General features: G+C 36.2%; 1 protein-coding gene across 1 annotated transcript; it reads right to left on the reverse strand.

The window, feature by feature from the left end:
• Window positions 1–1,145: 1,145 nt before the first annotated feature.
• LOC139188035 (protein NRT1/ PTR FAMILY 5.8-like) lies at window positions 1,146–4,837 on the reverse strand. The gene is made up of 4 exons (XM_070804990.1): window positions 4,640–4,837; window positions 4,341–4,558; window positions 3,109–3,623; window positions 1,146–2,681 (listed from the first exon to the last, which is right to left on the reverse strand). Exons 1-4 carry the CDS (start codon window positions 4,689–4,691, stop codon window positions 1,898–1,900), a joined length of 1,569 nt encoding a protein of 522 aa, XP_070661091.1. The 5' UTR covers window positions 4,692–4,837; the 3' UTR covers window positions 1,146–1,897.
• Between the last annotated feature and the right edge of the window lie 7,792 nt (window positions 4,838–12,629).

Genomic DNA, 12,629 nt, shown 5'->3' on the forward strand with positions numbered 1-12,629 from the left:
CATGTGAAACTGGCAGCTCCCACTACCGTGCTATGACCAAGCAGGGTAAAGGAATAGCATTACTACTTGTTGTTAGGGAGACTCCTATATATGTCGACCTCCATCCCCAACGGACAGGCAGACCTGCAAAAATGCTCAACCCTTCATCATATCTGAGAGGGCACTCCCAACAAAGCCTTTCGAAATATTCAGCTTTCTTTCCCCCCGATAATACCTCTGCAAACAAGCTATACTAGAGCAAGAATATCTCATATCATCAGGGTTAAAAGCAAGAGTATCTCATATCATGCTTTTTCCCTGTTTTTTCTTTTGGCCTTGTTTTTACCTGCAAGACAAGGAGAAAGAGAGCAATCAGTCAGTACTTGGAATCAAGCTTCCAGCCAGGAATTGACTGCCTGGAACCCCTTACCTGATTACTTACCTGGCATTGCTCTCGAGTACTCATCTTCATCATCTTATGTTTCCAGGGAAGATTCCGCATATGCTTGAGGAACAGATAGGGCAAGTGCGAAGGATACAAGGAAGCATGTGGAGACAAGCGTAACAGCACACGTGCCGATACATCCATTACTTTGTCAAAAGCAAAAGTATCCCATATCAGCAGGGTGGAACGTACTCTAGATTTGATGGACTTGTTTTGACCCTCAAATTCTCCAGTCGGCCTTATACTCTGGAGGAAACCAGAAAACCCTCCAGCTCAGTTCAAGAATAAGCCTGTGGAAAGTTACTTCTTCAAAAGCAAAAGTATCTCATATCATCTCTTCTCATTTTTCTTCTCTTTATCCTTCATGCTGCTGCAAGATGGGGAGAAGGTGAACAATCAGTCGGAGCTCTGATTGCTTACCTTGTCTGTCACCTCTTTCAGCAGACCCCCTAGCTCGGCGACTTGGGGGACTCCTACTACATGGTTTGTATCGCGCTTGACCAAGCCTGAAACTACAAGTAAGCTTCAAGTGAAATTGATACATTACCTTGTGCATCTCCACCAGTTAAAGATACCACCCCTGGATGGAGGAAGAGTACTTCCAGAGAAGATGCCACATCTACCTATGAGACAGATAAGGCAAGTCAAGACGACACCACACTCCGATACTTAGAAGTTTCGTGATTACGAGATCATTATCCCACAATATTTCCTAATGTCATTTGTACTAAATCATTCACTCGTACTCACTAAAGGAGAGCTTGAACCTATGTACTTGTGTAAACCCTTCACAATTAATGAGAACTCTTCTATTCCGTGGGCGTAGCCAATCTGGGTGAACCACGTACATCTTGTGTTTGCTTTCCTATCTCTATCCATTTATATACTTATCCACACTAATGACCGGAGCAATCTAGCGAAGATCACAAAAAGCGACCGTTTTCGTTACCTAGGATCTATCTTGCAAGAGAACGGAGAATTAGATGGAGATCTCAACCATAGAATACGAGCTGGATGGAAAGAGTGCATCCGGCGTGTTGTGTGACCGTCGTAGGCCACTGAAGCTCAAGGGAAAATTTTATAGGACGGCAATAAGGCCAGCGATGTTGTATGGCAGAGAATGTTGGGTGGTGAAGCATCAACACGTACACAAAATGGGTGTAGCGGAGATGAGGATGCTTCGTGGGATGTGTGGGCACACGAGAAAGGATAAGATTGGGAATGAGGATATCCGAGGTAAAGTAGGAGTAGCCGAAATTGTAGGAAAGATGAGAGAAAATCGGCTCTGGTGATTTGGACATGTGCAAAGAAGGCCGACTGACGCTCCGGTTCGAAGATGTGACTACGGGACAGAGGTTCAGGGCCGAAGGGGTAGAGGAAGACTTAGGAAAACTTTGGAAGAGACTCTAAGAAAAGACTTAGAGTACTTGGATCTAACGGAGGGCATGACACAAAACCGAGCGCAATGGCGTTCTAGGATTCATATAGCCGACCCCACTTAGTGGGAAAAGGCTTTGTTGTTGTTGTTGTTGTTGTAGCTTCATTCATGTCATCGGAGAACCAGCTCTGCCTTCCTCCTGAACTTGTAACTGCTTCAACTGTTGCAATCAAAAGGGTACTCAGGTAACTTCCCACCCCAAAAACACTAGTGTACAATGCAAAGGCCATTGTTCTCATTCTTCTGGGGACTTCGGAGTAAAAGAACTCTTGTATTCCAACAACGGTGAAAATGTCTGAAATACCTAGAAGAATGTACTGTGGAAGCAGCCAAAAGATGCTAAACGGTACAGTTTCGGGTTGAGATCCCAGCATTTCCATTTCTCTGCTGATCTTGAGCCTTTTTGCTTCCACAACCGCTGCAATGACCATTGCTATGACCGAAACGAACATTCCGATCCCCATCCGTTGCATCACGCTAATACCCTTTTCATTAGACGTAACCAGACGCGTAATCGGGATCATTATTTTGTCATATAGAGGCATCAGGAGGATTATGGAAAGTGTGATAGCGCTTTGAAGAGTTGCTGGTGGAACCTTGAAGTTGCTTCCAATGTTCCTCTTCATCGTCATGCCTTGTTTGGTGAAAAATGTTGGAGGCTGTTGGAAAATCACTGCAAACATCAAAAGCATAATCCATATTGGCAGAAGCCTCAAAAGCACTTTTGCATTTTCAAGCACGTAGAAGCCACTTTTGGGATTCCCAACCAAGCTTGCTGTGCTGCTATTATTTTGACGGCAAAGCGGTTTCTCTTGAAGCCTATATAGTATAAAACCAGCCAAATAATATATCATTAGCATCAGAATTCAGTTACATTAATTCTAATGAAAATGACTTGAAAACTTTGAGTTTTAACGATAATAACAAAATAAATGGTAAAGTGAATAGTACTGTAATTGACTTTTTAGTATAAAAATGTGGTTTTTCATTAAAGTGAACAATACCGAAAGCTTTTCGTTAAAGTTTCCGTAATCCTAAGAGAAAATTTTTTATCCACACTCCCATTTTCTCCTTTTGGCAGTCGTCCATTTATTTATGTCACTTCATTCTCCTTTGTTTATTCAACCCAACAGGTAAGGGAGGAGTGCATGGGAGAAAAACGGTGTGGGAAAATCATTTCTTTAATTGTAAACTTGACCGTTAAAACCACAAAAAGAAGTACCATGTTAGAAATTAGTTAACTTACTCTAGCTCGGTAACATTAGTTTCATTCGGTAATATGATTCTGCATTTCATTAACTTTAATGCAGTTGCCTTGATGACTTGAACTATGTTGAAAATAGGCTTATAATCCATGGCCTCATCATTCTCTCTATATGTATAGATTCGGCTTCCACACATAAACACCACAACCGATATAACCATCGATATCATGGGGATGGCGAAACCTATAATCCAACCGAAAGTGTCTTGAATGTAGGACATGAGAGTGACACCCATGAGGCTGCCACTGCAAACACCAAAATACCACCACTGAAAAAACATTCTCTTTTTGCTTGATTTTTGATCGTCTTTGCTGCTAGGAAGTTCCTCTTCACTGTCCAGTTGGTCTGCTCCAAATGCTTGCAGCGATGGGTTGTATCCACCTTGACCTAGAGAAATCAAGTACAGAGAGCAAAACAGAAATGATGAATTGGAACTTGTTTTGTTTGCAGCAGGTGTTGCCCGTTTGAATGCCGTTGATGTCAATGCCACAAGCCCCTAGAAACAAAACCACGTACATGTGAGCTTATAGTTTCACCTTTTCTACACATTTAGAGCAAAAATTTATCGTGACCAAATTGAAAGTCGTGAGGCCAGATTAGAAAAAGGTCATAAACGGTAGTTGTAGTTGGGAGGTTTTATTTATAAAAGACCTCAGCGCAATTAGTAGTAAACTTGCTTGTTTTTTTTTTCTAACAGTAAACCCGCTCATTATGACCTTATTCTTCAACAATAAATTAAGAGGCATTTCTTAAAATCTCCACTATATTCTAATGGAAAGAAGATTAGTGCAGATGACTCATACTCCATTTTAAATCTATCATCAGCAACATCTTGATAAAAAAATTCCGAACAAAAAAAAAAACATTATTTGTGCTGAGCTTTTAAACTTTTAGCAAAAGAGGAATTTCTGTTCAATAAGATACCTAAGTAGATGCATCCACTTTTCACTATAGAAATTCCTATTTATCAGTGATATCCTATGATCAAGATAATTGGCCTAAATTTGCTAAAACTATTTTATAGATAGTCATTGATATTAAGTAAGAGTCCAAAGAAGAGAGTAAGTGCATATGTGGGTTAGGTCAGTTGACCAGTGCAGTGTGCACACCTTGCGCTAGAATTTGAATCTCACTTTCAACTAGTTAGAGATATCCCTTTTTGTCAAAAACAAAGGAAGGGAAGGGAGAAAACAAAGTGAATGTGTACACTTACTGCAACATAGAGGAAAGAAGAGACCAAGATGGTGGGATATCTATCCCAGTAAGAGTCGACAAGGGGTGCAACTAAGAGTGGGAGCATGGATGTGAACCCACACCAACTGTTTACCGTCTTGGCCGCTGCCGAGTTGCTCATTTTCACCACATCGGTTAAATAAGTCACTAGATTTGATGCCACTCCTTTGTATGCAAATCTCTCCATCCCAGCAATCACTATAATTATAAATAAACAGACAAAAATTAACCCATCTGGCCGGTAAAACTCATATCATGAAGAGAGTATGATTAAATTACCTATCAGAAGAAAGCAAGAGGAGCCGAGTCTTTTTCCTCCTGATCCAGCCATGATGTTCCAAAATTATATCAAAGGATGGCTGCTTGTGATCCCTTTAACATATAACCTCTGCTTTGATGTGATGCGAAGCTACTAGAGTATTAAGCTATAGCCACGGAGCTCGGCTTTGGCTCTCCTATAAATCTGTCATCATTCGAAGATTACTGTGCTGCTACTGTTGTTTTCATATTCCCACCAACAAGCAATAATGCAAACTTCATCATCATTGGCAATATATTTCCTTCCTTCCCAAACACTATGTTTTGTATATATAATGATAAGCTCTCCAACAATGCTCGCACAAAATTATAAGGCAATGGAAAGAGCTATCAGAGTTTAATGGATTCCACTTTATTTTATTTTTTTCAGTTTTGGGCATGGTGTCTTCATGGCGACGTGACCAAGAAAGCAATGATCTGATGCAACAAAATAAGCCCCATACGTCAGTCTCTAACGTTCACTGTTTGATATCTACTGATATATGTACCACATAATGGAACACGTGGAGCGTTTGACACGTAGGATGGGGCCAGCCCTCCTGCTTTGTGTTCCATGTGATGCGAATCATGTGATATTAGGAAAAAATTTAATTGTGACGGAAATACGGCGGGTACATCACGTGTTTTTATATAAATGGTGGAAATGTTTAATTTTTAAGTTATTAACATTTTAACATACATAACCCACCATTTATATAGGGACACGTGATGTACCACTTTGTTTGACGGGAACACTAAAAATCTCTCGTGATATACATGGAAGATTACCAAGGTTATTCCAATTAAGTTTCAACTAGTAATTATATAAACCATATAGACTTGATGGATGATAAATAAATGGGATACTTTCATGCAATTAAACCCTAAAAGTAGCTTACTTAACCATTAATGTTTTCTTGCCAACCATACATCAAAGGCATGTTAGAATAGGTTCCTTAATTTTTAGAATTTTCTCTGTGATTATTGTTTTTTAAGGTAATAAGTATTTTATTAAACAAATAAAACGAAAAACATCGACATCAAAATACAATTTTATAAGACTTTTTTTATTAGCACACCATATACTGTTGAATACATATTAAATGACTTATACACCTTACTATGCAATGCCAATTTCGACCTTATTAGGTTAGAATAAAAAATAAAAAAATTGAATAAACCCAAATCGCTTTTAACGTATTATTTATCTACTTTTTTTGTCTTCCCAACAAATGCAAGCAAAATGATAAAACTGCCGGATTAGAACTTGAATGGGTGTGAAGAAATTAACGATATTGCTTTATATATGTCGTCTCACAGCATAACCCCAATTAAAAGAAATGATAATAGTAATAAAATGGCTAAACACAATCTCTGTTCTGCACTCAACACCAATAAATAAATATGTTTTCTTTTCATACATATGAAAATGCAATGAAACTACATCAACATTCAACTACGTTTTTGCCAATCTGGGCAAAGTCCTAGCAATATTCACATTACAAGAGACCTTCTGATTGTTCTCCTTTCCCTTGTTGCTTTTACCCTCGAATTTTTGTCATTAAACCTCAGCGTATTACCTCGTTTGCCACCTTCAACAGAGTCACAGCATCCTCATCTTCCTCCAATCTTGATTGTGACTGAGTATTATAAGATGTGAAGAATGTGGGGTGTATAGAAAATATAAGGTGTATGTTGAGAATAGGGGTGGGAGGGTAATATGGGAAAGTAAATAGGATGTATTAAGATAAATTTTAATTGAAAAAGTAAATATGGGGTGTATTAAGTATGTAGGATTTATTCAACAATATGTGAAGTGTAAATATAATAAACCTTTTATAATTATAAACTCAACAGAAAGACAATAAAAAAAAGTCACTTTTAAGTTAATTTTATTTACTTTACATTTCTCATCCGAGGAATGAAAAGTAAATAAAACCAATTTAGAAAACAATACTCGTATATTCAAAATGATAACATAAACATCTTATAAATTGTCAAATTATTTTGCATATCATATTTATTTTGCATCAAAACTAATGATTTGATGTAAACATTTCACAAACAATAACATGCATGTGCCACACTTATGCACGTAATTTCCATATAATTAAGATTCAATACTAAAAGATGAATGAAGATCCTCTTCGAATCCTCTTTGTGAGAATGCCGGAAATCCTTTAATCGTATTCGTTTATCGTACATCATGCGATCAAAAATCATTGTAAATTTTTCATTTCAAATTGAATATTAATAGCATTTGACAAAAATTAGTCGTACGATATGCAATAAACAGACATGATTAAAAGATCTTCGAGATCTTCAATAATACTACTAGCTACTACTACCACAAGATAATATTCCATGATGATCAGAAAGCAGCCTCTTTATCCTACGCATAAAACACTTTTGACTGAGTGTCCAATCTCCATTAATAATGACATGCAACTTTCACCATTTTTAATATTAAGGTTTCCATTTTTCATTTTCATGTTTTTCACTCGCCAAACCGGTCGGTTCTCTCCTTTCAGTCTGTTACAATTTGTTCATCTTTTTGTGTCGATAAATCCGCACAATTAGGGCAACAGAAGCAATCAAGTTTTGAGTTCGTTTGATGTTTGGATGCGTTACGTTTGAGAATTGAACTAAGAGAGAGATTCATCAGCATGCGTTACTTGTGAAGGCAAAGCATGCAGATGATGTGAAGTTGTGAATGACAATGAATGATGTATTGGATTACTTATGTTGTAAGCCATTTGTTTATGAGTTGTTAACGACAAAAGTAATCTGATAGTCCTAGTGAATAGGGGTGGGCACTTAAAACCGAAACACGAACCAAATCGAACCGCACCGAACGGTTTGGTTTTGTGGTTTTGGAACGGTTTTGATTTTGAAACCGAACCGCAACATAGAAAACGGTTTGATTTCGGTTTTGGCTTTTGAAAACCGCACCGAAACTGAATCACATCGCAAATATTAATAAACATTTAATTAAATGTCCATATTAAATTTCATGTTTTAATTTGTTGTTTGTTAGAATCCATGCACTTAGTATGGACACAACCACACTAGAATATCATCATTCATCACTTTCTTTCGTTCATTAACTTGAAGGACCTTTGTTATTTTATACCATCACACACACACACACATATATGTACAAGGGTGGACTAATCTTGTTATCAAGAGTCGAACAATGATCTAATGAAGTGCACTCATTTGAAGCATGATATCACATATTCTAGTATGAAAGTTTCGCTCATGTTTAATGAATTCAAAGTTATTCAACTTGTTTTATGTTATACCTTGTACGAGACACCTTTTAGTTGCACAAACATATTTTAACATAACAACTGCATGCAACATGCTAATTGTTTATATAACAAATGTCTTTTTCTTATTACTACTGGGAAATGCTTATTAATATGTTAAATTGCAAATTGTACATTTTTTCTTAAAAACCAAACCTAAACCGTTTGAAACAGCACCGAACCGAACCAAACGGTTTGGTTTCATTTCGGTTTTGGCTTCAAAACCGCACAGAATCAAACCGCAAAAAAATTTGGTTTCGGTTTTGGTTTCACTACAAATATATAGAATCATGGTAGGACTCAATCACTTAAGTAATAAAATGGCTAAACACAATCTCTGTTCTGCAATTCAACACCAATAAATAAATATGTTTTCTTTTAATACATCTAAAAATGCAATGAAACTACATCAACATTCAGCTACGTTTTTGCCAATCTGGGCAAAGTCCTATTACCATTCACATTACAAGAGACCTTCTGATTGTTCTCCTTCCCTTGCTGCTTTTACCCTCGATTTTTTGTCATTAAACCTCAGCGTATTACCTCGTTTGCCACCTTCAACAGAGTCACAGCAACCTCATCTTCATCCAATCTTGATTGTGACAGAGTATTATAAAATGTGAAGAATGTGAGGCGTATATAGAAAATGTAAGGTGTATGTTGAGAATGGGGTGGGAGGGTAATATGGGGAAGTAAATGGAGTGTATTAAGATAAATTTTAATCGAAAAAGTAAATGTGGAGTGTATTAAGTATGTAGGGTTTATTTAACAATACGTGAAGTGTAAATATAATAAACCTTTTATAATTATAAACAAGGTTCTAAAAAACGCTAGGCGCTAGTCGAGCGGCGGGCTAGCGCCTAGCGCCTAGGCGGCCTAGGCGGATTTAGGTAAATTTCTTGTATATCTTGTAAATAAGTACATATTGACACCTAAAAAAAAATTATACTTGTATGGATAATAAAATAATGGTCAAATGCAAATTAGGTACACAATTTCCATAAGTATTGGATGAACTTGTAGTAAATCCATCATTTGCAAATTAGATACACCATTTCCATAAGTATACCACCATGAAACAAAAAAAAAGAAAAAAGCACGCAATTAATAAAAAATAAATAATAAAAAAACCTCCTAGGATCGCCTAGGGCCGCCTAGGACCGCCTAGCCCACCTAGTTGCCCAGCACGCCTAGGCCCAACCCGATTTTTCCGCCCGATTTGCCCAAAAACGCCTCGGTTGCTAGGCACCCAACGCCTAGGCGGCCGCCTAGGGCGTTTTTTAGGACAAAGATTATAAACACAAAAGAAAGACAATAAAAAAAAAGTCACTTTTAAGTTAATTTAATTTACTTTACATTTCTCATACAAGGAATGAAAAGTAAATAAAACTAACTTAGGAAACAATACTCGTATATTCAAAATGATAACATAAACATCTTATATATTGTCAAATTATTTCGCATATCATATTTATTTTGCATCAAAACTAATGATTTGATGTAAACTTTTCTCAAACAATAACATGCATGTGCCACACTTGTGCACGTAATTTCCATATAATTAAGATTCAATACTAAAAGATGAATGAGGATCCTCTCTAGATCTTCTTTATGAGAATCTTGGAAATCTTTTAATCATATTCGTTTATCGTACATTATGCGGTCAGAAATTATTGTAATTTTTTTATTTCAAATTGAATATTAATAGCACCTGACAAAAACTGATCATACGATATATGATAAACAGACATGATTGAAAGATCTCCGACATCCTCACAATGAGGATTTGGAGATGATCCTCAATAATACTACTACTACAAGATAATATTCCATGATGATCAGAAAGCAGCCTCTTTATCCTACGCAAAAAACACTTTTGACTGAGTGTCCAATCTCCATTAATAATGATATGCAACTTTCACCATTTTTAATATTAAGGTTTCCATTTTTCGTTTTCATGTTTTGTACTCGCCAAACCGGTCGGTTCTCTCCTTTCAGTCTGTTACAATTTGTTCATATTTTTGTGTCGAAAAATCCACACAATTAGGGCAACAGAAGCAATCAAGTTTTGAGTGCATTTGATGTTGGGATGCTTTACGTTTGAGAATTGAACTAAGAGAGAGATTCATCAGCATGCGTTACTTGTGAAGTGCAAAGCATGCAGATGATGTAAAGTTATGAATGACAATGAATGATGTATTGGATTACCTGTGTAGTAAGCCACTTTGTGTAGTAAGCCACTTGTTTATCGAGTTGTTAACGACATAAGTAATCTGATAGTCCTAGTGAAATACGGATTATGGAATCTTAACCCTTGCAATTGACCTCAAAGAAATCTAATAGGTTTCACTACAAAGATATAGAATCATGGTAGGACTCAATCACTTATGTGATAGGTTTTGATTTTCACAACCAATAATAGGCCGGCTGTGATTAAGCCTTAATGATATAAGTACTATGGTTAAGTCCCTTCTTTCATACGCTTAATCTCTTAGATACGCTATACGCTGGACTCTATTCATATAGCAGAGAGATATTATTGAATTCTTGGAAGTAGAAGACAACCTGTGGACTCAAGCCACCATGTCTCCAATCGGTGCAAGTTAGTGTCATTCATCTTCTTCTTGTAATTATCATGATGCATGTTAAATTGTGATCCTAGAACCATGTTGTATTAGCCCACCTTACAGATGACACACAGAGACACACAAGTGACATACGCAGACATACAGTTTACACACACAACTGCAGACGTACAGACGTGCATGCACCTGCACTTATTTTATATATACAGTTGTGTATATATATGCAGTGGTGGCTGACGAGGATGGCTGCTACGTATAAGTTTTAGCTAGGAATTAAACTAAGAAATCTAAATTCAAAAGTTAGGTAAAAGATAACTAGCTGAAGATATGTAGTCTGGGAAGGGACAGATGGAGGGAGCGTGAAGGTTCTTCAGTGCTTCGAGGAGTAGTTATAAACTTTTCATTTGGGTGGCTTGCAACGATGGAAAGCACTTGATTTCTTTATGAAAGCGACTAGCGATTTGTAGTGAAAGATTTATGAGAGATAAAAACAAAACAAAACCGTCAGTCCTAGGAAAGTACAGTCATGTAACGTTACTATTTCACTTAAATTATAATACCTATATTTGTATTTTATTAATAAATTTTAGAAGTAAGACATATCAGTTATGTCTTTAACCTTTATTATACAAATAATACATTATGTGACTTGTGTTCTCAGTATTTATAAAACTTATATGATATTATATTTTCTCAAGAGATGAGCGCCTTTTAGTGGTACCCTACTTTTGAGTTGTGCATGGTTGAGCTAGCTACACATGATAATCTTTACAAGAGGGGTCGACAGTGACAGGGACAACAATGGAGGTAAAAGAACTGTCGTTTTGTAATCTTAAATTCTACGATGGTTGAGTTGACACACGTATGCAAAGCAATATAGAGACATGAGTGCGGACACATTCTTGGATATTCTTCCGATTTACATAAACACACTCCACATGTTATGCTGTATTTATAGGTATGGAATTTTTGTACAGCGCAGTTAATTACACCTTTGAATGTAACACAAGGGACTATTATTTATAAATTAATTTATTAATTTATTAATTTATATTGTTGATGCACGAAAGAGTAACCAACGGATAGTAGATGAAGTTGATCAGATGTGCAGTTGTGCTAATTACAAAAGACGCACTCTCATGATGTTTAGTTTGTTTCACTTAAACACCACATATATGTAAACATTTAGTACTTGTTTGGAAGTCTTTTTAAAATGACTGAAAATATTTTTAGTGAAATTATTTTTGGATTCCAAAAGAATTTGAACTGCTTTCTTCATGAAGCACCAGTGATGTGTTTCTTGCAGGAAGCATTTCAAGTGTTTTTTTCAAAATTCACTTACATTTTTATTAAAGATTAATTTCAAAAGCAATTCATCAAAAGTACTATCAGTCATTCTAAAATCACTTCTAAAATGTTACCTTATTATAGGGTTTTTTAGTCAAAATGGTCTTTGAGATTGACATATATAACTTCTCACGTTGGTTCTTGAGATTTAAAATCGATAGAAGTAGTCCATGAATTTGTCCACCGTCAATCATTTTCGTCCTTTATTTATTAAAATTGTGGGTATTTTGTCCTTTTGGTCCTTATTTAACATTTTTCATGGAATTACCAAAATGATTGATGGAGGGACCAAAGTGAAGAGCTATTTCAATCTCAAAAGACCATTTTGACTAAAATATCTTATTTATATATGTTCATACCGTATCATACATAGACTTAGCTTAGATTATATCCTTAACTTGTTTGTGGTTTCTTTTTTCGCATAGGTTTAATCAAGTCTAAGTTGGGAAAGAATGTTTGAGATAATATAAACTTTTGAAGTTACGTGAAGTAAGTGAAATTTATATTTAATGGACAATGTAGTGACTTTCTCTTTCCTGATTAACTCATCGTCATCATCATATGATAAAAATGCTTACGTGACTACGTCAATCAAATGGCCTAGGGGAACTCCCGGAGTGGAGGAGGAATGCTTGAGAAGGAATTTCAGTGGCCGATTTGCAGAAGACTTTTTAGTCAAAATGATTTTTGAAATTAGCATAACTTTCTCTTTGGTTTCTGAAATTTACT

The sequence above is a fragment of the Malus domestica genome, chromosome 09, assembly GCF_042453785.1.
Source record: "Malus domestica chromosome 09, GDT2T_hap1".
Lineage (NCBI taxonomy): Eukaryota > Viridiplantae > Streptophyta > Magnoliopsida > Rosales > Rosaceae > Malus > Malus domestica.

What these genes read in the sequence shown, in the direction of transcription:
- LOC139188035 (XM_070804990.1), bottom strand. Translation starts at nt 4,691, where the DNA reads ATGGCTGGATCAGGAGGAAAAAGACTCGGCTCCTCTTGCTTTCTTCTG. An exon ending in CTTCTTTCCTCTATGTTGCA is followed by an intron (nt 3,624 to 4,340) that starts GTAAGTGTACAC and finishes TTTTGTTTCTAG; the next exon opens with GGGCTTGTGGCATTGACATC. An exon ending in ACTAATGTTACCGAGCTAGA is followed by an intron (nt 2,682 to 3,108) that starts GTAAGTTAACTA and finishes TATACTATATAG; the next exon opens with GCTTCAAGAGAAACCGCTTT.